General features: G+C 32.7%; 2 protein-coding genes across 5 annotated transcripts in view; one reads left to right on the top strand and one right to left on the bottom strand.

The window, feature by feature from the left end:
* Positions 1-689: 689 nt before the first annotated feature.
* Positions 690-12,657, top strand: LOC124366207 (E3 ubiquitin-protein ligase CCNB1IP1-like). 3 transcript variants are annotated; one of them, XM_046822581.1, is made up of 5 exons: positions 690-1,029; positions 5,052-5,262; positions 7,748-7,839; positions 9,710-9,830; positions 12,176-12,657. In XM_046822581.1, exons 1-5 carry the CDS (start codon positions 817-819, stop codon positions 12,283-12,285), a joined length of 747 nt encoding a protein of 248 aa, XP_046678537.1. In that variant the 5' UTR covers positions 690-816; the 3' UTR covers positions 12,286-12,657. The 3 variants fall into 3 exon arrangements, with proteins under 3 accessions (XP_046678537.1, XP_046678538.1, XP_046678535.1); XM_046822582.1 differs by lacking the exon at positions 12,176-12,657 and adding an exon at positions 11,926-12,050; XM_046822579.1 differs by lacking the exon at positions 12,176-12,657 and adding an exon at positions 11,676-11,916.
* A 7,148-nt stretch (positions 12,658-19,805) lies between these two features.
* Positions 19,806-24,578, bottom strand: part of LOC124366206 — a 35,962-nt gene continuing 31,189 nt past the window's right edge. For both annotated transcript variants that reach the window (XM_046822578.1, XM_046822577.1), the window contains one exon: positions 19,806-20,051. In XM_046822578.1, coding sequence (XP_046678534.1) covers positions 19,843-20,051 — 209 coding nt within the window. In that variant the 3' untranslated portion in view covers positions 19,806-19,842. The remainder of the gene's footprint in view (positions 20,052-24,578) is intronic.

The raw sequence follows: 24,578 nt of genomic DNA, 5'->3' as shown, positions 1-24,578 counted from the left end.
CTGCAGAAGCTTTCACTAATGACTTTACTCATACAAAACATCATCTTTTATGTCAGACAGCTAGTATAATTATTTTAGTTATTTATACTGTTGAGAATTATTGAACATACATGCTTCACCTATGTTGCCTTCAAGTAATAAAGACTTGATTCCCGATTCTAACCATCACTACCGTGGATATCTTGTGTTATCCGTTATTATTGCCCTTAGCTGTTCTAGCCTGAGTCATTACAGATAATGGAATTAAAAACGAAATGAGATTTGGAATTTAATCTTTTATTCAGTAGGCTCTTTGCGTCTTTGATTTTTAATGCGGTAGCAGAATGTCTTTCATATTGTACTTCTCGTCGTAGGATTTATAGACTGTTACTCGCCATATGCATTTATAGTTTTACCAGAGTTTTATTCTTTCTTACTAATTATACAATGAAATTTGGCTAACTTTGAATGATGTATATTATAATACGCCATAAATTGCAGAACAATACGGTAACATATTCTATTAAGCTTTTTTAGTGTTCTCCTAAAACAGACTTGTACGTAACGAGCGATCTTTAATGATTGACTGTTATTCTGATGGTATCATAAAGAGAAAATTGAATTTGCCAGAGAGTAATCAGGCAAATATAAATTGGTTTGAGCGAGGGAATTTCTAGAGAGGACAATGGAGTGGAAACACTGCTAATAGGTTGTGTTGTTTTCTTTCCGGAAGATTTTATTTAGACAGAAGCGCAACTTTGGAACTGCCTGGACTATTTGAATTTCATTAAAAATAAAAGTGAAATTAGCACTAGGTAGAGAACATTTTGTTATGTAATGACGGAATATAGTTTAAAATGCCATTTTCCGAAGTGTAAGCTTCCAGTAGTTAACTCAGCTTTGGTTACCCGGTGTTCCCATGTGTTTTGCAGTAATCATATAATTCCCGGTGAAGGCTTAGCTAGAAGATGCCCTGCTTGTAATACTATCTTAGATGGTTCTTATGACCTTGTTAGTGCAAATATAAATCCTCCTGAGGAATCAAAAGCGGTATGTGAAAAAATCTTCTGTTTACATGACGAATTAATTTTGTTTGTATTTTCTATCAGTCACCACTTAACTTCTGTTTATAAACCTGTAACTTCTAGTTTATTCTAGGCTGAAAGATAGATGATTATTATGGTTGTTGTAAGTTAGCCTACAGCAAAACTAATGTTATTTATAGTTTTAAAACTACCTATTCCAGAAAATGTTTACTTTAGCCACTTCACAATATTTGTTGTTTTTTCATAAGGAAAATGCTTAAAAACTAAATTAAAAAAACAACAGAAAACAAAGCTTAGAATATGATAAGTGGACCCGGTTTTATTAATTGACATTGACAAAACTATATTTACTTTTACAGATAAACAGTAGATTTTAACTGTCACTGTGTTACAGCGTACTCAGTTGAAGATTATTTAACAGAAAGTTGCATTTTACTTTCTTCGAATATCATCTTAGCCAGAAAAAATTCTAACTGTCGAGTGACAACACAAAATTTATTTCATACTACGGTTACAAAATTTTGTTTCTAATAAACAATTAAAAATCTGTGATAGGCCCAATTTTATAAAAATATTTAGGTGTATGTAACGTATGTATCTGTGTAATGTAGGCTAAAGTATGTAAAACGTCTCAAAAAACAAGTCATATACAGGGTGATTCATGAAGTTCTCCCCCCACTTCTACAGCACATTGTACTAGTAAAAATAATGAAAAAATGTTATATTATAAACATAGGTCCGAAAACGCTTCGTTAGCGAGTTACAGCTAGCGAAAGATTTCGCCTGAATTCCTGGGTAAAGAGTAAAATAAAGCCATACTGAACTTTTGGAAAGGTTAATTAAGTAAGAAATATCGTGGATTCTTATGTATTTTTACCTGATAAAGCTAATAAAATAGGTTTCAGAACTGTACCTGTAGTAGTTTTTGAGGGATTCAGGGTTAAATGCAAAAAATTGGGGCACGAAACAATGTTTTTTTAAGTTTAATGTACAATAACTTTGTTAAATTGGTAATAAATACATAAAATCAACAAAAATTAATTGTAGAGAATTTAATTCTAAGAAAATTGATATAATCAAAGTCTAAAATAAAACAGAAATAAGTACCAAAAAATCGATTTTATTCAGTATAATACATTAAGTTACTAGTTTTAAGCAAGATTAATCAGGTTGGGCCAACCGTACGCACCTTTTTATAATAGATGTTCGAAAATGAGGTCATCATTATCAATACGTTTTGCAGCACGTTTGTGTATTGCTTTTGTTGCGTTTCTTAATTTTTCAGGACTTCCCTGTATCTGCACAGCCGAATCCATAATACGGGCAATTAATTCATCACGAGAATTCACTTTTGTCTTGTATACAATGTCTTACATCCATCCCCAGATGCAATAATCCAATGGAGATAGATCTGGTGATCTTGGTGGCCAAGGGTGAGGCCCTCCACGACCAATCCAGTGTCCAGGAAATTGATGATTTAAGTAAGCAGAAACGGCACGTGAAAAGTGGGGAGGTGCTCCGTCATGCTGGAAGTACAAATTTTGTCTGAGATGTAAAGGAACATTCTCTAACAGCTGCGGGAACTCTTCTTGAAGGAAATGCAAATAGAACTCAGCATTTAGGCGTCCAGGTAATATGAAAGGTCCAATCAGCCGATTGTGCAAAAGGCCACACCAGACATTGACGCTAAATCGGTGTTGAAAGTTCTGTTCCACTACCTCATGTGGATTTTCTTCTGCCCATGAGTGTTCATTGTGCAAGTTATTGACACCATCCCGAGTGAATTGTGCCTCATCCGTAAACAAAATACGCTTGTAGAGTTGATTATTAATATTCAAAAAGTTGCAAAACTCCAAGCGAAGCGGACCATCCCCATAGATGTTGAACCTTTTGTTTATGAAACGGATAAAATTTGTTTCGATTAAGTGACCTCCACACCGTTGACTGCGAAACTCCTATCCGCCTAGAAATACGTCGTGTACTTACACCTGGACTGTGATGAACAGCATTAATAACAATATCATCATCAAGTTGGACAGCTCGTTCATACTGTAATTGGTTCTAGTACTTGGTAGTGATCCTGTTTCCCGAAGAGTACGAAAAGTTCCTGAAATTGTTTTGGTATCTGGAATCCTCCTATTAGGGTAACGTAGTTCATATTCTTCTACAGCAGCTCTAGCATTACCATTACAGTAACCCAAAATAAAAACCATATCAGCTTATTCCTCTGATGTAAATAAGTAAGGCATTTTTTCGCTGAATAAACAATCGAATTATAACTCACAGAAAAATTGCATTTAATAACAGGATTCACAGAACCCGATCTCCTGCTGTAGCTTGCAAAACACCACTAATACACAGTTCTAACGTAACAGTACAGAATACCATTGTTGATCAGCTGTTTTTCGTGCGTTACCAACTTAGAAATTAATAAAACAAAAAACTGCATTTCGATGATTAGTAAACAATAATGGGAAAATGTTTGCTTCATTTATTTTCGAACATTTGATGTAAATTTATATTAAAAAAAGTACAACGTAATAAAACATGATATTTTTATTTACAAACGAATTTATTTAACAGTTATTCTTGTTTTCTCAATTTATCTCATCATTAAGGAACAAACATTTTGTTTTTGTTTTATTTTAACTAAATACCGTACGGTATTTCTTTACAGCTAGTAATGTATTATACTGAATAAAATCGATTTTTTGGTACTTATTTCTGTTTTATTTTAGACTTTGATTATATCAATTTTCTTAGAATTAAATTCTCTACAATTAATTTTTGTTGATTTTATGTATTTATTACCAATTTAACAAAGTTATTGTACATCAAACTTAAAAAAACATTGTTTCGTGCCCCAATTTTTTGCATTTAACCCTGAATCCCTCAAAAACTACTACAGGTACAGTTCTGAAACCTATTTTATTAGCTTTATCAGGTAAAAATACATAAGAATCCACGATATTTCTTACTTAATTAACCTTTCCAAAAGTTCAGTATGGCTTTATTTTACTCTTTACCCAGGAATTCAGGCGAAATCTTTCGCTAGCTGTAACTCGCTAACGAAGCGTTTTCGGACCTATGTTTATATAACATTTTTTCATTATTTTTACTAGTACAATGTGCTGTAGAAGTGGGGGGAGAACTTCATGAATCACCCTGTATATATATATATAATATATATAATTTATTATATTTGTATTTTTTGTAATTTTTAATTAACCAATGTCTGTGCAGTAAAAGCAGGCAGGGGTTGACATGTTCTTATATTATTTAGGATAGCTAGCAACTATCTCCAACACTTAGCCTACGGAGTCCCACAAACTCAACAGCCGACCTCCGCAGTAGACTACACTTATCAATTCACCCTTACACCCTAATATCTTATTATTATTTGCGGTTAATGATTGCTGCTTCTGGAAATTTATAGGGTTACCCAGATGTAAGTGATACATCGGTTTTAGCTGTGTCCAGTGTAGGTTCAACTGGAAGTTATAAACCAGCCAGAAGTGAACCCTCCTGGGGTGAATTACCCGTTGGTGATGTATCTTAATATACCCATATTCCAATATATCATAAAATGCTGGAGAAACGCAATACGATCTTTAAAAATATATTGAAATAAAGTAGTGTTTACCAGTTACTTCAAGATCTATTAATATGATCGAGGTTGATATTTATTTCTTTCAACGGTACAACACCAATTTTACAAATATTACAAGTAGATCCGAATGAAACCAACAATAGATAATAATTATACAATCAAACAAAACAATATCAAGGTATTTTAACAGATAGGAATTCATTGTAAAACAGAGACTACGTAGCTCATGCACCACGCACCACTTCCAATCTCTCAGGAAACCAAGCATCCGTCCTGAAAGAAGAATTCCCAAAGAAATTGACGGAGGAAGAAGCCGCTTCGCCAGTACTCAGGAGTCTGGATATGCCGTAGTTTTGAGTATATTGTTACAATAGATGTTTGCAAGTTGTTAATAAGTTAAATATAACATTTTTCAGATAATATTAGCGGGATACTCGCCTGATGTTATATTTGAAATCATGTCCAAAGCTCTTCAATTTTGGGAGTTCCAAATGAATATGCAAATAATGTACCAGAAAACGGCAGCTGATCAACTGCGAATTCGTTTAGCAAAAAAGGAGACACAATGGGAAACTATGGAATTGAACATAAAGCATTACGTGCAAGCCCAGGAGAAAAGAGTTAATCGTAAGTGTATCTTAAAAATTGTATCATAACGTTTTCAAACATAGTAAGAGGATAAGTTATAATGGCAAAGTCAATGTAAGATTAATGGCTACTCTAAAATTAACCCCGGACATGATTTTAATAGATTTGCAATGAATTCAACATGTACAGTAGTATATACTCTTACATGAACTCTTTTTATTGCTTTGTTCAAACAAAATATATTGGCAATTAAAATATGAGATACAATATTTTATATTAAAACATAAAACATCCTACAAGACTGTTAAATAATTTTTATCTGGAAAATGTTCAATATTTATGTTAAAATTTCTGATTGCCGATGGCATTTAAATTTTGTGTGAGTCACATGATTTTTTTCAACAGTATAGTTTTGAGAACTGAAATATGTACCCTTTCTAGATAAGTAGTCTGTAAAAAAATATATTTCAGAACCAACTTTTATTTCATAATTTTATTTTTTGTTGATAGTGATAATTTATTGTTGTATGTTGTATAAAAACTTAATTAATAACCTTAAAGTTTTATGTTTCTTTATATTTGAATAATCTAAAAATCCTGTTGTACAAAAAATTAAAATATTTTTCTATAAAAAACTGTTATTAATTTATTTAATAACATGTGTTTAGCATATGTGTTCATTTAAATTATTAACATATATGCACATTAAACAAAACATTTTTTGAAACTTTTAAAAGCTTTTATATTTTTGCTGTTGTCTGAAATTAGAATTCTCTGAAATAGAATTCATTTTACCTGAGAGCGCACCAACATTTAAAAGATTTATATGCTACTACTTTTTTAATGTCTAATTTTTAGTTTAAAACAAGTTATAATGTTTTATGTAACAATAATATTTATATAGATAGTATAGTAGTCTCATCTTAAAAAGATGATAAATTATTTATTTTAGTCAGACCATGCAACATTTTTAAAGAATCTCATACTATTTTGGAAAATATTATTGCTAATTCCAGAGTTAAATATGTAAAATATTGTATTTTGTGTTATGGCCTGCTCTTTTTAAAACATGTTGTTTCAAATTATTCTCTTTCAGTTATACACATTCATTTTAACCTTTTAGCTGATTACCGAAACAAAAGGGAGTGAGGTGGTGAGTTCTTGTATGCATCTGTATGCATTGTGATTTGCTAAAGAGGGCACAGCCATTTGTCAAATTTCCATCAATATGGCAAAATGACCGCTTAAGTGATATATGATACAATTAATTTCCACCATTGTATTCCTCTATGTATTTATTTCCTATGTTTTATATTTTTATTGTTCTTTATTAGGTGCCACTGACATAAAGGCCACATGGCATACAATTGATTAACTTCCTGTTAGTGACCTTTTTGTACATATTTTTAGTTTTTCTCAAAAGCTGATGTTGGAATAAAGGAAATATTCTCTTTATATACAAATGGACTGACTGGGTATATGCCTGCAGGGCGGTAATTTTCAGAGCGGTGTTGGAGCAGGAAAAATTTAAAAAATTAATATATATATATATATATATATATATATATATATATATATTAGTAGTGTAGTTTCCAAATTTGTAGAATTAACAAAAAAGCAACTCTAAAACTTTTTGTATTTTTTATATATACAGTGTAGATTTCGGATTCAGTGAGAGATATTAAGGTGAATATAAATAAAAACCTTTATATTTTTTACAAAATTTTTCTACCATTGATTGTGCAATATGTATTATATATATATATATATATATATATATATATATATATATATATATGAAAGAAAAATTAAAATTCTTTATTGCATAACATATTATTAACTTAACTTATTAAATAACATAAATGTTACAATAGACTTTGTCACTTAAGTCAACTCGATATAAGTGTAGTATGACCTACTATGCCATAAGTCTAAAAAAATCCAAAATTGTATATAATTATTTAATTTAAATATTAAAATTAATATAACCTAGATTTAAATAACGTTAAAATGTAAAACAATAACTATAACAAACATATATTGCCTTAAATTCATCATTTACTTATTTGAATGTGGTCATCTTTTCAAATTTCTGTGGTGCAAGGTTTCTTAAAATAAAAAATAAATTACAATATTCCAATGAAAATACCATGTTTAAAATCCCAGAAAGTTCTAAAGATCTCCAAATAAGAAATTTAAAAAATCTCAAATATTATATTTTTGAAACAGCGTTACAAATGTCTAAACTAAGAACCCGATTGAGCCATGTTACATCTAAATCAAAATGGTAAATTTTTTATTCAACATATGAATCATAAAACATATAAGTTGTATGTATTCAGTTTTAAAATGGTGTGAAACGAAAATTTTCTATTATTTTTATGGTGATTAACAAATTCCAGAATCAGACATGTGATATATTTTACTTTTGTATAGCAACACACGCATCTAATGATGTATGGTACTGCTGACTTATAATGAATCTCTATCCTGAAATGTATAACTTGTAAATGGTTTGTTTTAGATTTAAAGAATGAGTTGAGCACTCTTACAAGTACATTGACAGATATTGAAGGCCAGCTAAACGAGAAAGACCGTCAACTGCGTAATTTACAGGTTTGGCTTTGCTAAATTCAATTTGAATTTTATTTCATACATACAGATTGAACTTATTGAAATTTATATTTTAAGTAAAAAGTTATATATTGATTGCATTTTGGTCAGCTACAATTTTTTCCAGAAAATCAGAGTAGCCAATAAATTACGTTTAAAGCTGTTGTCAGTAATATTCAATATTTTATTGGGTGTTGTGTGTTACTAGTCTTGTTGTAATCCATCTATTTTAGTTAAGAATTTGGAAATGGTTTGAAGCTAAGTGTAATGAAATTAGGAGGCTTGTATCATTTGAAGTCAAAGTCAAAACATTCTTAATTTACAGAAATTAATAGAATCGTAATGGCTTCAATACAATTAAAAAGAAACAATTATAATTGTTTTTAATTTGTGGTCTTAAATTTTGTAGGTATCTCTCCATTCGTAAAATTCATCCAATAAGTACAATGGATGGTTTATAAGCCATTCGCTTAAAGCAGTGTTTAGACTTTTTCCACTTTTGCTCCGGATACTCTGGAAGTAGATTATGCATCTTCCAATGAAAATATGATGGTTTCTTATACAATGAGCTGTGGTGGAAAGGCAGCTGGTATCTAGAGGCGTGTCTGGTGTTATAGCTGTGTATGTTCGCTCCTTGTTATAGTCTTGCTTCAGCTGTTCATAAAGCTAATGGCTGAAAGAATTCCATTGGTTCGCTTTTGTACCAGTAAAACTTGACGGAGATTTCCTGTAGATATTCCTTCTCAAGTAAGAAGTCAATAATGGAAGTGAGATTAAAAATGTACATGATACATCACTTTAGCTTTGTCTTCGTGAATTATATATTTAATTTTTTAAATATATAAACTGATGTTTAGTCGGTAATGAGTGTAGAGAGTTATTTAATCTTCATTTGACACCCATACCACAAAGCACACACACAACGACATAAAGCTATGTAAAGGTGACCAGGCCAAGGTAAAAAGGCCATCCTTTAAAGGAATTTGGTATTCTAATGATATTTCCTATGAGAAGAAACAATAAAAGGAAGGAGCCTCAAAGAAGCAGTAGGTAGTAGAGTTTAACAGACCAGGCCTAATCCTTCCTTGAATCTCAAGTCTGGGGATAGGTAGTTGTGTATTTTATTTTTCATATATGTTTGTTTTTTCATACAGCGTGAGGTAATTGTCTCGGAAGGGGTTAATTGATGCATTGCTGATGTTGTGGTTTTGTATGTTGTAAAATCTTTGTTGGTCCTTGTGGTTGAAATACAAAACCATCTCACAGATATAAAAGCCAACTACTATTAACATATTAAGTGTCTTGTAGGCATTCCTGCAACTTTAAAATGGTTGAATTCCAGTTAGTTTTGTATTGGCTTTTTTTGAAGAGTCAAAATTCTTTTTAAGTTCATAGAGCAGGTGCCACTCCAAACAACCAGTCCATAACTCACATTTGATTCAAAGAGTGCAAAGAAGGCTGTTGGGGTTACTTCGATGTTGCTGATGGACTTAATCTGTCTAGAGGCTTTAACTTCTTACTGAGGTAATCTTCCAACTGTCCAGGATAGCTGGCATCCAGGCTGTCAAGTTTTGTGTTTAAAAAAGCTATTTTCTCTAATATTTCCACTTCTAGTATATGTAGTGTCTGATTGGTTTTCATACATGGTTAGTAGAAGTATGAAAGATGGCCTGCTACACCACTTGTACATCTATGTGAATAACGAAGGACTTGAGTTACCTGTGCTAGAAGGATTTTAAAATATTTGAGGTGATGGGAGATCCTGTTAATGTCTATTCCAGTTTCCTATTCTCTCTCTTGGAAGGCTAATAAATGTTATTTACAATACATGTATTACTGGTATCGATCATCAGTAAGTATGTCTATATTTCAGTCCAGATATGACAGTCTCCGACATCAGAATGTGGCCTCAATGATAACCAAGGACACAGAAGCTTTAAATACAGAACCACCGATCTTCAAAGAGCGGTCATTTCTAATGAACAGAGAACCAGGTAATAATCCAGCTCACATCTAAAGTTATAAATTAATTAGAAACTGACAACCTAACTTCTTTGTTGTACAATAATTTAGGAAAAAAATAGGAAAGTTCAGGGGGTATACATTTTATTTATAAAGATAAATGAAATAAGAAACTTTCTAATCGTATGTTAAATACCAACAACAACAACTAGTTTGGTTATTCAGTCCCACCAGCAATTAATTAGACAGTTGCTTTGACATGTTTCCTTACATTGGTAGAACATGGCTACAATGTATTTCTACTTACTCTGTGCTATGATGAGAATATTAACCTTATTGGAATAAACTAATTTAATCAATACCAATATTTCATACAAACTCATGACTGGTTTTAACCTCATGGCTCCTCAGCAAGTAATGGTTGACACTCTTAGTTATTCCACTAACAAAATCGTTTTGTCAATAGTCAAAGGATTAAGGGCTGTATATATCAACCAGAATAATTTGCCAAATGGATTTGAATATTCCAAGGAGTGATAGCGGAAAATATTGACTCTTATCTAGGATTGAGTGCTAATAATATTAGCTGGAACAGTTTGATTGAAAATTTCAGCAGGAATAATCTTCCAGATAGAGCTGAATATCTAGAATATCCAAACATGGCTTTAATCCAAGGATTATGGACAGAAAATATAAACTTATTAATAGTCTATATGAAAGAGCTGAATATTTTGAAAATTGTAAGTAAAAACTCAAATATTTCTACCTTAATTTGGTATCCGATAGTGATGGGTAAAGCCGAATCTCGAATCCCTAAAACACAGAATTTTCAACGAAAATCCAACATTTGAATCTGTTTTAACAGATTACTGATTACTAATACGTGGTTTTGGCGTACTCTTATGAAAAATATTTAGCTTAGAGTTAGTTTTTTCTATATGAATGGCGCGAATCTGCTGTGTTTATTTTTGGACAACAGCTGATCGGCAGTACGCAAATTACGTTGTTTTTTTATGAAAACTGTAGATAGATGAGCTAATAACCAAATTATTGTGTTTTGTAAATAATATTTTACTTGCAGTTTCTGTTTTGTATGTCTATGTTTCTACAATGCCATGTATCTGCTGCGTATAAATATATACAGATTCAGAAGCTGATTTTTGTTTCACAAATTTTCTAGTTGCTTTAATATTTTTTGTATAAAATACATTATGTAGTGTATTTTAATATATTATAACAAGGGATGGTTTGAAATTTTTCAAACATTTGATGTTTAAAATGCATTTAATTAGTGATCAATTCATACCCATATAATTTGCAGATTACAAGCATATATTTTGAAAGCCCATATTGTAATCTATTATATCATCTTGTCTATTAAATAGTTATAGCTATTTCTCTTAACCTATACAAATTGCTTTACAATACAGTTATATTATTGGATTAATTTTTGTATTACCAGACAATCTCCAGATGTTTAAAAATGACAAAAATTGGATTGGTGATGATTTTGTTTGAATCATAATTAGGTTAAAAAGATAGGATTCGACATTCGAGAATAGAGAACTGAATTCAGAATTTGGCTCGAGATTCAATAATTCTTGATTTGCCCATCACTAGTATCCGAGCTTTAATGTTAATTAATGTTACAACTATATAGGTACTTGAAAATGACGTAAGTCATGGTATCGCGAATTTAAATCAGTCAGAAACAAATAACAGTTTGAAAATATATATTATGCTAATCAGTAACTTTAAACAAAAAATTGTGATTTTAATGATTTTGCATGTTTTTGAACAATTGAACTTGCTTCACAGTACAATGATGCAGGTAACCAAATTTGAATGACTAATGTTAGCAACTACATCTGTTCCAGTTCCTCCCACTCCAAGTTTGGTATTCCGTCCTAGTACTCCTCGCAACACTCCTTGTTCATCCATGTCATGTTCCACACCACGCCAGAGACCTAACACCACGTGGCAGTGATTTACTCTGTTCCAGTTCCTCCCACTCCAAGTTTTGTATTCTGTCCTAGTACTCCTCGCAACACTCCTTGTTCATCCATGTCATGCTCCACACCACGTCATAGACCTAACACCACGTGGCAGTGATTTACTCTGTTCCAGTTCCTCCCACTCCAAGTTTTGTATTCCGTCCTAGTACTCCTCGCAACACTCCTTGTTCATCCATGTCATGCTCCACACCACGTCATAGACCTAACACCACGTGGCAGTGATTTACTCTGTTCCAGTTCCTCCCACTCCAAGTTTTGTGTTCCGTCCTAGTACTCCTCGCAACACTCCTTGTTCATCCATGTCATGCTCCACACCACGTCATAGACCTAACACCACGTGGCAGTGATTTACTCTGTTCCAGTTCCTCCCACTCCAAGTTTTGTGTTCCGTCCTAGTACTCCTCGCAACACTCCTTGTTCTTCCATGTCATGCTCCACACCACGCCAGAGACCTAACACCACGTGGCAGTGATTTACTCTATTACAGCTGTAATATCTAAACAGTTTAGTGCTTACCTAGATGGAGTTTTCATTTTCAATAAGCCATAAAAAGATTTAATTTGGATTGTTTTCTAAATAAGTAATGTGTTTTATGAACTAACCATTTACTAAACATGTAATATGCATAACAGAACCAATAACATATATATTTCAATCCCAATATTTTTATGGATGGCAAAAATATCCATATAACAGCTCAGCACTTGTTACGGACGTTTTATAAAGCACAACTAAATGTCCATTGTAGTGTTTCAATATGATAAGAAATAATAGCTGTACTTTTTATATTTTATTTAATGCATAAAGGTAATAGAATGTATAATAATAAAATTATGGTGGAACAGCAAATTGTTTGATTCTATGTTAGTCATGGATATTACGTATCAGTCACAATTGGACTTTTACTCAAGATCGGTGCTTTGGGAAAGATCAGATTCAGGTTCTGGGAGCCACTAGTTTAAACTTAATTTCCATTTCTAGAGATTCTTCTCCTTTAAGAAAGCATCGTAGTTAGCTACTACCACACATCTCAGGCACTGCTTTTTACATGGGGATAAAGTTTAAAACTGTGCTATAAATAGAAAGTTGTCTTAAATCTATAAATGTTTCCACTTTAGAAACTTAAATTTTTATGTCTCAATGATAATAAATTGTAAAACGTATGATTCTCTGTTTATAGTGATGAATTATAATTTATATTAAATATAGAGTTTGTATTGAGAAAGTATATGCTGGATATAAATTATAAACAATTAGCATTAATAGATAATCACATTTTTAACAACTCATTAGCATTTAGACACCAAAATCTAAATTTCTATTGTGAAAAATTGTGGATTTGAGATAACTTCCTATATATAATGCAGTTTTAAAATTTAGCCTATCCTAACACTGAAGCCTCAGATGCGCCCTTGGCAACTGACTTGCTCTCTTTATTATTTAAACAGTTTAGTGTTGTCTTTATCAATACAAATAGTTTTCATTACTAGCTTGTTCTTAATACTGTACATATCTATTCAGTCTCTTAACTCGTCTTACTCTGGTGAGTTGGGTGTAATTTTTCTAGAAAGCAATACTAAAAACTGGGCAAAATGATGTTGAAGTTTTGAGGCATTATTGTTGGAAGTGTGAGGAAAACACTCCAGAATAAGTCCCTTAAAGGATTAAGTGCCTTATAGTGTATAGTTTTATGAAAGATTTCATAACATGAGAATTATTGACAGTGTTTATTGTACTTAGGACAATCTTAAATAACACTCTATAAGTGTTTAGTTTCAAATTCATCTTTGCCCTGGATTGGCTATTTATAGTTATTATTTTTAAGTCTTGCCTTTCCAATTCAAAGCAACCTTATTTACTTTATCTGTGGAGGATTTCATCCTTGACAGCACCTGTTAAAGGTTGATATTTTTCCAATAATCATATAACATTATCAAGATTGGATTAAAATATTTTTTTGTTGTTGTAAAAAACAGTCACACATATATAAATATTTCAACGAAATGCAAGAAATAACCTAGAAAATGTGTGTTTTCTAGGTTATTTTCTAGCAAACTGTTGTATTATTGATTCACCTCTTCTCGGTTAATCATGAGGATTTCAGAAGATGTGAAATTGATCACCATTACAATAAGGTTTGAATTAATAGGACAAAAAGCCAAGGATTATTACTAGAATCAGAATTTATAGGAATTATTAGAGAATGATCTCTACTGGTTGTGAAATATTGCAGAGCAATTGAAAATTTCTGAATATCTGGGCTTTTATGTGTTTCTTTAAAGTTAGTGGATCCTAAAAAGGAGCCTATCCACTAGTAACAACACTACTACAATAAGTTTAGGAATGTAAGATAGGCCTTAATATAAGTTTAATTTTGATTAATAAAAAAATGTATTATAAAATATTGTAAAATTTCTGTTAAATCTTATTAGTTAAGCTTACGTGACTTACTGTCTGTGTTTACTAAATGATAACTATATTCACTGAATTCATTACATGTATTTTCAAAATAAAACTACTTATAATTAATTGTACTGATCATTTCAGCTGTTGATTGATTTAAATTGGTCTTTTATGGTAATTTTATCTTGAGTAGTTTCTGGGCTAAAGTCTTTTACATACTAAAGAAATTTTGTGATGCATAGTATTGTAATCGTTTCAGTCAATAATTTGTTTTAATAACTATATTAATGCATAGATTATAGTGTAAAATCAAGAAAATTTATTGTACTATTCGATTGCACTTTATTTTTGAATATCACACAAATAAACAGATAGGGCTGAAAAAGGGGTTCAGCTTCTCTTAAAAAATGAAGTTTCCTGAATTAGCTTTCAAGCTAATATTCATAAATATGTCAAAGGAACTTTGTCTTTATTCTCTTTCAAATGATAACACTGTGTAGGCTTATTTGTATAGAGTTCTGCATAGTAATGGTCAATCAGAAAAGAATACAAGTCTTCTCTTCAAAAGAGTTCCGAAGTGTGTCTTTTATATATGTGAGATATGTTTTTTATTTCTATTAGGTAGTAGGCCTACATGACATCTTGGTATTTCAATTTTCTCAAGTGATGTATGTTCGGGTCACAGCGCTGATATGGACACTGGTTTTTCAGAATTCTACTACTCGGTTGCTATTGATCAGTACGAGGATTAGTGAGGTGTTGGTTGTTGCAGCCTCAGTGGCGTAACTAATGGGGAGATGAGGGGGATAGAAGCACCCGCTCCCGAAGTCCTCAAAATAAAACAGAAAATAGTTATAAAATAGCCATCCAACTGGTTTTAAATACAGTAGTTAAATGTTTAAATTTGAATTAAGCTTATCTTATTCATTTAGATTTATTCCGTAGTCCACGTCATTGTGTACTCTTCAATCAGATTTATCCCTAGTCCAAGTTCTAGTTACACCACTGTGGAGTCTAACTAAAAAAAAAAACACATGACAAACACCTTATGTAAACTATTTAAAGCATGCAGTAAATAGTAATGTACAGTTATGGGTAAAGAATTCATCTTTTTTGGAAGTTTTTCATTATTTTGATCTATTTAGGGGGAAATGGGGTCTTTACAAGACCTTTAATTTATTGTGCAAATAAATACAATTATAAACTAAATTTTTTAGGTTAAAGATTTTTCCAACATATGTCTATCTTTTCTCTAGTCTATTGTAATTTTTGGTTTATAAGTAATAACAATATAACTACACATTATAAAATAAATAGTAAAATATGTTACATAATTAAATTAATAATTATACATTTATACACACCGTTTCAATTTCTACTATACACATTGAAAAATGTAGATAACTAATTTTTCAACTAGTGGAAAAAGTTATAGCATACATTTTATTATTTTTACAATGACATCATTTAATCCAAATTAAGAAACAATTATTTCTAGCTCGATACATAGTTTATTTTCCAACTAAACTTCCCAGTTTGTATGCACCATATATTTTTTGTCTCCACATATTATTTTTTTATTATTTTTAAATGTATTCTATTTTACATCATAGCAACTAAATTATAAAATGATTTAATACGGCTCTTAATCTGGATTCCACACTGGAATATAGCCTATTGCAGCTTGCCATAAACTTCCTATCATTTGCAACTAATATAAACACATTCTATATTGAAGGAGATAGATACACATAGTAAAAAGTAATCGATATTACATACACACCCAAGGTTAATAACATCTTATCGTCATAACTTTAATAAACACAGTGAACAATGACGTTATACATGTATATATGTATATATATATATATATATCTTCTATTCAGTAATGAATTAAATTGCGGAAATGTGACCTAGTTACATATTAAGAGATTGGCATTTAGGAGGTGGTTTGAAGCATGCTGGACGACACTAACTTAACTTTAATTTATTATATTTAAACATCAAATGATTCAAAGTGATGATGAGTGTAATATAGTTCAATGTTTAGTATTTAATGAAATTAGTGATTTTAAGGCACAGAGTATAGGAGTTAATCGAAACAGCGGCTCATCTTTTACAATAATCCAGCAGAATATTCGGAACTATAATAAAAATATTGATGAGTTTTTGGTTGTGTTACAAGATTTAGAAATTAAGGCTAATTGTATTATTTTAACTGAAGCTTGGCTAAATACTGGAAGTAATTTAATGCACTTGGATGGTTATAATCTCTATCGGTCGGCAGAATAGCCTGAACCAGAGCGACGGACTTGTTGTGTACATAGATGACACTTAGCCAGTGACCTGTTGTGAGCTCTGCCTGGGCGGGGTAGCCACGAGCTTATCTCTTACATTGCAATTGGCCGGTTACGCCGTGTGAGCTGCTTGCTGTGTATCGGAGCCCAAACTCCAATCTTACCCGCTTTCACTGAGGCAATTAGTCGTCACTTTACTGACACTGCAAACAACAACCAACTTTTCATTCTTGCTGGCGACATTAATTGCGACATTCTAAATACCAACCACAATTCCGTAGAAGAACGATATCTCGACGGTCTTGTATGACAAAGGTTTTGTTGCAGTAGTGAATCAGGTGACGCGGCCGAGTAGTAAAACTTGCATTGATCACTTTTTTGTAAAGTTTGCTAGCTGCGGCGGTGGCAAGTTCATATGTAATAAAACACTGCGATCACCGACCACAGTTTATTAATTATGCAGATTGGCCTAAATAATAAAAAAACATAATTCCCACAGCCCAGTAAACATTCTAATCTAAAACAGACTGGGCAAAAAATTGGTGAGATCTTAAAAGATAAAAAGTGGGACCATATCACAGACAATGAAGATTTAGATTCTGCTACTGAGGGATTTATGGAAAGTTTACGGGAGCTGATAGAAATATATACATGAAAAAAATCAAAATCACATCCAAATTTTAAAAAAGTGAAAACCGTGGGATAACTTTAGGAATCATTAAATCAATCAGGCGTTGGGATCAATTGCATACTAAAATTGAATAAGGAACCTTTTAAACGTTAATCTGCGTAATAGATATTTACGTTACCGAAACACTCTCCACGCAACTATTAAACAGGGCTAAATACAATTTTTATCAAAATAAAATGGTGGAAACTGCCGGAGAGACGCTAGGAAGTTTTGGGCTGTGTGGTGAAAGAGGTTGCGGGAAGCCCCGGGGGAAAGGAACGGTTCCCGATTGAAGCTTTTTGTGCACGCGGCGGCCCTGCCACACCTCAAGATGTGAAAACCATATGTGACGAATTTATTGTTTATTTTGCCTCAGTGGGGTCGCGGTTTGGTGGGCAAGCTCAAACCCCAGTGGGCCTTCTGAGGTCGAGGACGCTGACCACGCTTTGAATGCCGTGTTTTGAACTGAGGCCTGTCCACTCAACAAGAACTTTTTCAGGGTCGTTAAATTCTTTAAGAGCGCGGTCGGCTCCTGGTTGGGATGCAATTCCAACAAATTTAATTAAAAACAATCTTTGCATATTGGCACAGCCTCTTCTTCACTTAATAAATTTAATGTATACGATCCGGAAAATTTCCTAACGCTTTTAAGATCGCTAAAGTCATTCCTATCTATAAGTCTGGCCAGAAATCACAACACGGTAATTATAGACCAATTTCACTCTTGACATCAATAGATAAGATTCTCGAGAAATGTGTAAAAATTCAGTTAGTGAGTTACCTAAATCAATTTCACATTGTAGCTAAAGAACAGTATGGTTTTAGAGAAGAAAAAAAAATACATCCGATGCTTTAATTGACGTTATTAAATTAATTTCACATAAAATTGGGAGAAAAAAAACATGTTATAGTGACATTCCTAGACTTAGCTAAGGCTTTCGATTCCATTAATAGAACAAATCTCATTAGAAAACTGGAAATTATTGGAGTTAAAAACAATGCTCTTAATTGGTTTAACAGTTACTTTAACAATAGAACCCAAATGGTTTCTATCAGCAACATTAATAGCGACACCATACCTGTAAGCTATGTGTAGTTCAAGGAAGTACCCTAGGACCACTTCTGTTTAATGTTTACATAAACAACATTGTCAAAATTGATTTTTAAAAGGGAAAATTATTTCTATTTGCGGACGATACGGCCTTAGTTTCAACTGGTGACACTTGGGAGGAGGCATATGACCACGCGTCCTTGGATCTCATGAGAATTAAGAATTGGTTTGACCACAATGTGCTTAGCGTAAACGTTGGACAAAACAAAACACCTACCGATTTTCATGAAGAACGATCCAGGACCGAGGCAACTGAGGATGCACTCCTGCGGTGACCACCGTGCGATAGCTTGCGGCTGTGGCACTATTGAGCGTGTGGAACAATACAAGTACATTGGGAGTAATTATCGATCAGAAGCTAAGTTGGGTTCCACACGTCCAGTATGTAAAAAAGAAGCTTCGAACCATGATTTATGCATTAATGCAGCTGGCGCGGGTGCTGTCTGCTGGTCAGTGTAGGGAGGTTTACTTCTCTTATGTACAGTCGACGCTGCAGTACGGCATTCTGGCGTGGGGGGCCTCTTCGTCTACTCTCGAGCCGCTGTCGGTTGCTCAGAGATCCATAATGAAAGTTATCCTTATGAAAAACAGAAGATATCCTACTGAATTATTACTCGAGCGGTTTCCTGTTTTTAAATATGACAGCTTTTTATTAAGTCCCTATTTAATATATATTCGCAATAATAAAAATACAATGTTCCAAGAAAGTTCCCATACATACTTAACAAGAAATAGAGTTAAAATTTTGGATTTGATATTCCCAGACCGGCACACACTTTGGAAATTAATAATTCGTTTTATTTAGCTCACCAACTTTATAGGAATTCTCCCAACTGATGTACTGCAGGCCGATGGGTGGTGGTGCTGCTGCATACAAGCGAAGGGTGGGCGAGTGGTTGCTCGGCCTGGGCTGGGCGGCAGCGGAGGCTCTCATTCAGTCGCCATAGACAAAGCCTAATGGTAAATTGCACACACGTTCGATCACTCTATCACAAGCACTTACACACACACACGCACACACACGCGCGCACACACACAAAACCAACAAATAACTCGCTTCCTTGCACCTATTCTGCAACATAATTTATGATTGGCTTGACTAGCTCAGATTAATTCTGACAGTAACGTATATAACTTCTCTAGTTCTTGGATTAACTCTCTCTTTAGCTATATAATTAATAGAATACCGTAGAATGTCGTGTTTACTTTTTTACTTATATATGCAGGATGTATACAATGTTTTAGTTTAAAATTATATCACATTTAGAAGTTCATTTATTTAATGTTAATGTAAGCTAGCAAAGTTCAATTAAATAAGTTTATTAGTGCTGCTGGACTGTCTTAAGAACTCTAATCCTGCACACAGACGTGGAGTCTCTGCAGGTATTATTCCAATTTTCGTTTTACTATTTTGTAAGTCAATTGTATTCATGAATTGTTTGGAAATAAATAAATGAAATGAAAAAACTCTACCAATGCTTTTCATGGAAAATGATTAGTCGTACAAAACATTGAGTTATGTACATTTTATTTATTTGTTAATAAACATCACAGTTTGGTGACTGTCTCCTTCTTGTGGATTGCTCGCACTATGGGGGCAGGTCGGTGAGTTTCCAGGGTTAGCCTGTTGTCAGAAGTGAGCCTCAGAAGGGGGTGACCCTGGGGGTTACTGGGGAGTGTGGTCAGAGGAGGTTGGAACAGTGCCTGACTGTACACGTTCATGTGTCCTTGGCGTTGCCTTGCCTCCCGGCAAGTGCCTGGAAAGAGGAAATTATTTTTGAGACAGATTTTACATGTAAATGTACGAAACAATAGGATGCAGAATATGTACATACAGTAATATGTACGATTAATATACTACATGGGAACAACACAACTACAAATTAGATTCTGTTTTTATCTTAATTTTAGAAAAAAAATTCAAATAATGTAAAAACTCCATCTAAAATTTATTTGAATCACAATATCAGAATTCAAGGATATAAAACCGTTATTTGATAATAATAATTTGTTGAACACAGCATGGACTTATCTGGTTGAGTTAAAAGCATTGAACTGTGAATGGTTGAATAACTGACTACTGGAAGAAAATCAGGAGTTGGGATTGGAATAGAAAGAGGGGTGTTGGATAGAGGTCTGACCTGTCTAGATTTCAGATTTGTTTCTTAAAACTTAGTGCTTAATACAAAACATTTTCAATAGCAAGGTAACTGCCATGTTTGGTTTTAGTGCTTTTCAGATGCCATTTACCATGCGGTATTAGTGAGACTAAGGTAAACTATTAATCCAGTGGTAACGCACATTACAATACCATAAAGCTATTCTACAGAGCCGCAATTATTAATAAATCAAATATTCCAGACCTATAAAGCTATAGTTTGCTGTAATTTTTAAGGATTTCTTATGTTTTAAGGATAAAAATTTGTACAATCACACATTTGCGCATTGCTCATTAAAGACAATTGCAATAAAATATTTGCTAGTGCCCAGCTTACTCCTTTAGGAACTTAATGATTGAAAAATATTTTGGTTTTTTCTAACCTAGACAGAACAATCTCAGACTGGGCTTGCAGTCATTTAGCACTTATTAGACAAACATTGCTTTTATCAAGTTCAGTCAGTAATCTATGTTATTAAAAGAATTTCTTGACTTTTTGTATGGTGATATAAGGTTTCTAAAACTATTGTATTGTGTACATATATGGAATTATGGAAATATATGGATCTTACAATCTAAATGTGCAATTTGTGGATTTGAAATACTTCCAAAGATCCTATGTAATCTTATGAGACTATTTCTGTTTAATTTACAACAGCTAATTACTAAAATGCAAGTGTTGTTCAGGCATTTATTCTTATTCCACTAATCAAATTATTTAAAGATTTAGCTCCTATATCACCTGTATGTGATTGTTTAAGTATGAACCTAATATTAGAACGCTCATAAAGAACTTTTACACAAAATGACACTATATGAAAATATCTTAAGTGAAAAGGAAGCTGCAATCATGCAGTTAAAAGACACCATTGATGAACTAAATGACACACCTAGACAGAGAACTGTGTTTACCCCAGTTACTCACAAAAGACACCCTAGAGTAGAAATAAAGCTCATTCTGAAGAGCACTTTTCCATCCAAACAGAAAATATATTTTCACTTTTTAAAAGAAGATGAAATGTCTGGGGATGGTTTCAACATTCATTCTCCTGAGGACTTTCCTAATCTGGGAAATACAGTAGAAAAAAACATAGAGTAACCAGAAGTAATTCTTATCAAATTTCACCTGTAACTGTTGATCACGGGAACAAAACTAAAAGATCAGCTAACCAACTTAATGAAAAAAGTACATTATGAGGATAATGGTGAACCAATACATGGGTCTTCTAAATTGTTACAACCTCAACTGATAATCTTGGCAGACAGTCATGGGAAAAATCTCAGTAACCTAGTGCAACAAAGAACTCACGTAAATGTTTGTTCATATGTACGACCTGGGGCAAGATTCAATAGTGTTGTAGAGGAGGTCAAAGAGATTTCTAAAAATTTGACCAGCAGAGATCATCTCTTAGTGATCGCAGGCAGGAACGAATAACATTGAGACCACTGGTGTTGCGCGATTTTTGGATGATGTAAATAACTTGATTAAAAACACGGAAAAACATCAATCTGCTCCTGGCTACAATACCCATGCGACATGATATTCCTCATTTGGATTTGAAAATTTCTAGAATAAACTCTGAGCTAGAGAACCTAGCAGAAAAATATATAAAAATTCCCTTAAATTGCTCCCCATTGCATTTATTACCATGCCATTTATTTACATTACATGGCTTACATATGAATAAAAAAGGAAAAAACAAGGTTGCAAAAATGATAGTTGAAATATTGACAAGAAAGACCAAAGAGGTCAACCCAGCACTTCAAACTGTGTCCATGGAAGCTGAGACAACACTCGACAAGACAAGGGGCATTCAACTGTAATGAAACAGGTGAAATTAATGTTATTAATGCAGACATGGGAGATATTATTGAACACTTAAAAAACAACTCATCCAACAGCTTTTGCCCATTCAATTTTCTGCTGATTTTGAGGATCCTAGGCACATGACAGCTGGTGTGGCGGTGGTATTTAGAAAAAAGTTCGGTAGGCCCAAAACCACAGATTATGTAAATAACAGTTTGACCTGTCAGAAGTGGATAAATGGTGTGACGATCTATAGTTTGGTAACCAAACCAAGGTATTTTGGAAAACCTACCACTGACAGTTATGATGAATCTTTAGAGCAACTGAAGGAAGGACTTCAAAAATAAAGGTTTAAAGACACTAATATGTTCTCCAATAGGCTGTGTGCGTGACCTAATAGATCTGGAACATTTTGCCAAAAATATTGTTGAATTTCATCTGTGCTACAATCGGTATAATTTCAACAGACCAGAAATCTACCAGAGAACTTAGAAAAAGGCCTCTCACATGTGGTGTTCACTCGAAAAACTTCAAGAGGAAATCCTGGTGGCACAAAATGTGCAAAGGCAGTGTCAGAGTCAGCATTTGTCCAAGGACTTAACCGAGGGAAACCACCAACATTCACAAAATGGGCACTAAGGATGAGACTGAGAAACAAACTGTGGCGAAATCATCTGACGGGACACCATCTGAAATGCTACCAACTCTTTCAACAGGAACAAACAACAGTGAGACGCAAGTTCAACCCATCAGCCAGTGTAGTGATATTACTATGGTCAGTCGTGTGTCATGTGATACAGGGGAATCACAGCTGAAACCAACCTCTGTAAACAACTCTTTTTTTAGTCATAAGTACAGGAAAAATAATGCTAGCTTAGTTTCAACTAAAAAATTTTAAAATGCTGCATCAAAATATTAGACATCTTCCTTCTGTTCTTGAATCATTGGAAATCACACTAGAAAAATCTTAATCCAGACTTAGTAGTTCTCACCGAACATAAAGTGAGCTCAAGTCTAATAGGCCACATAAATATTCAAAATTATGATATAAAATCTTATTACACTAGAGAAAACTTCCAAGGAGGAGGTGTAATGATTCTTACAAAGAAAAATCTTTTAACATTTAAGTCAGTAAAATCTTAAAATAGTTTCAGAGCAAATGGAAGACAACATTTTTGAAGTTTGTATGGTGGAATATGTAGAAAAGAATAGAAAAATGCTGTTGTTGGGATTTTATAGATCATCAATTACTTCAAATGAGTGTATTTTTGTTAACAAACTAAATTTTAATCTTGGAAGCTCTATGTTCTAAATATAAAGATATAATGATTATTGGATATTTTAATATAGATATGACTAAGAATTCATGTACTAGTGGGGAAGTAAGTAATATACTAACCACCTACGGCTTTTATTATCTTGTTGACTTTCCAACCCGTGTAACAAAACAATCAGCAACTGTTATTGATAATGCTTTTACTAACATTGATATTTCATTGATAAAGATAGATGGTATTAATACACAACTATCCGATCATGATGCTCAATTAATCGAAATCAATATAGGTGCCCATGAGAAAAAAAAAGAAAACAGATTTATTTTTCAATATTCTAGACATTTTTCAAAAGAAAATATTTCAAATTTTCTGATATCTCTGAGTAATGAATCATGGCTTGATGTATATACATCTGATGTGTTGTAATAAATTTGGAATGTTTAACAACATTTTCCTATGTCACTTTAATATTTGTTTCCCCAAATTTATTAGTTAGGAAAAATGTCAACCAAAAATCTTGGATTACAGATGACCTGAAATTGGATAATGCTGAGTTGATCACTCAAAGTAATTTGGCACGACTATCAAAAAATAAAAATATACAGAATAGCATCAAAGAGAAAAACATTGAATTTAAAAGAAAAATATTACAAAACAAAAAAGCATTCTATGACCACAAAATTCTAAATTCAAAAAATGTGATAGGTGATACCTGGAAAATTATTAATAGAGAGGTTGGAAATAAAAACAAAACAAATGAAAACATTACAGTAAGTAATGAAGGAGAGCTTTACACTAATCCTGATAAAATAAGTGAACTTTTTTCTTAATCATTTTACAAAAAATGAAAATTTACAAAAGAGCTTGTGCTCTCAAAACACCTCTGAGGAAGACCATAGTAATAGTAAGCTATTCGGTGCAAAGAAATTGAGTACAAGACCCTAAATAAAATCATTTCAAGTCTGAAAAAACAAATACAGCTGTGGATATGACGATGTACCAATAGCCATTATTAAAAAAGCTAAGACATTTCTGTTAAAAA

This window comes from Homalodisca vitripennis, chromosome 7 (genome assembly GCF_021130785.1).
Source record: "Homalodisca vitripennis isolate AUS2020 chromosome 7, UT_GWSS_2.1, whole genome shotgun sequence".
In the NCBI taxonomy this organism is placed as follows: domain Eukaryota; kingdom Metazoa; phylum Arthropoda; class Insecta; order Hemiptera; family Cicadellidae; genus Homalodisca; species Homalodisca vitripennis.
Note: the sequence above shows the minus strand (reverse complement) of the source record. Positions and strands in the feature narration are given on the sequence as shown.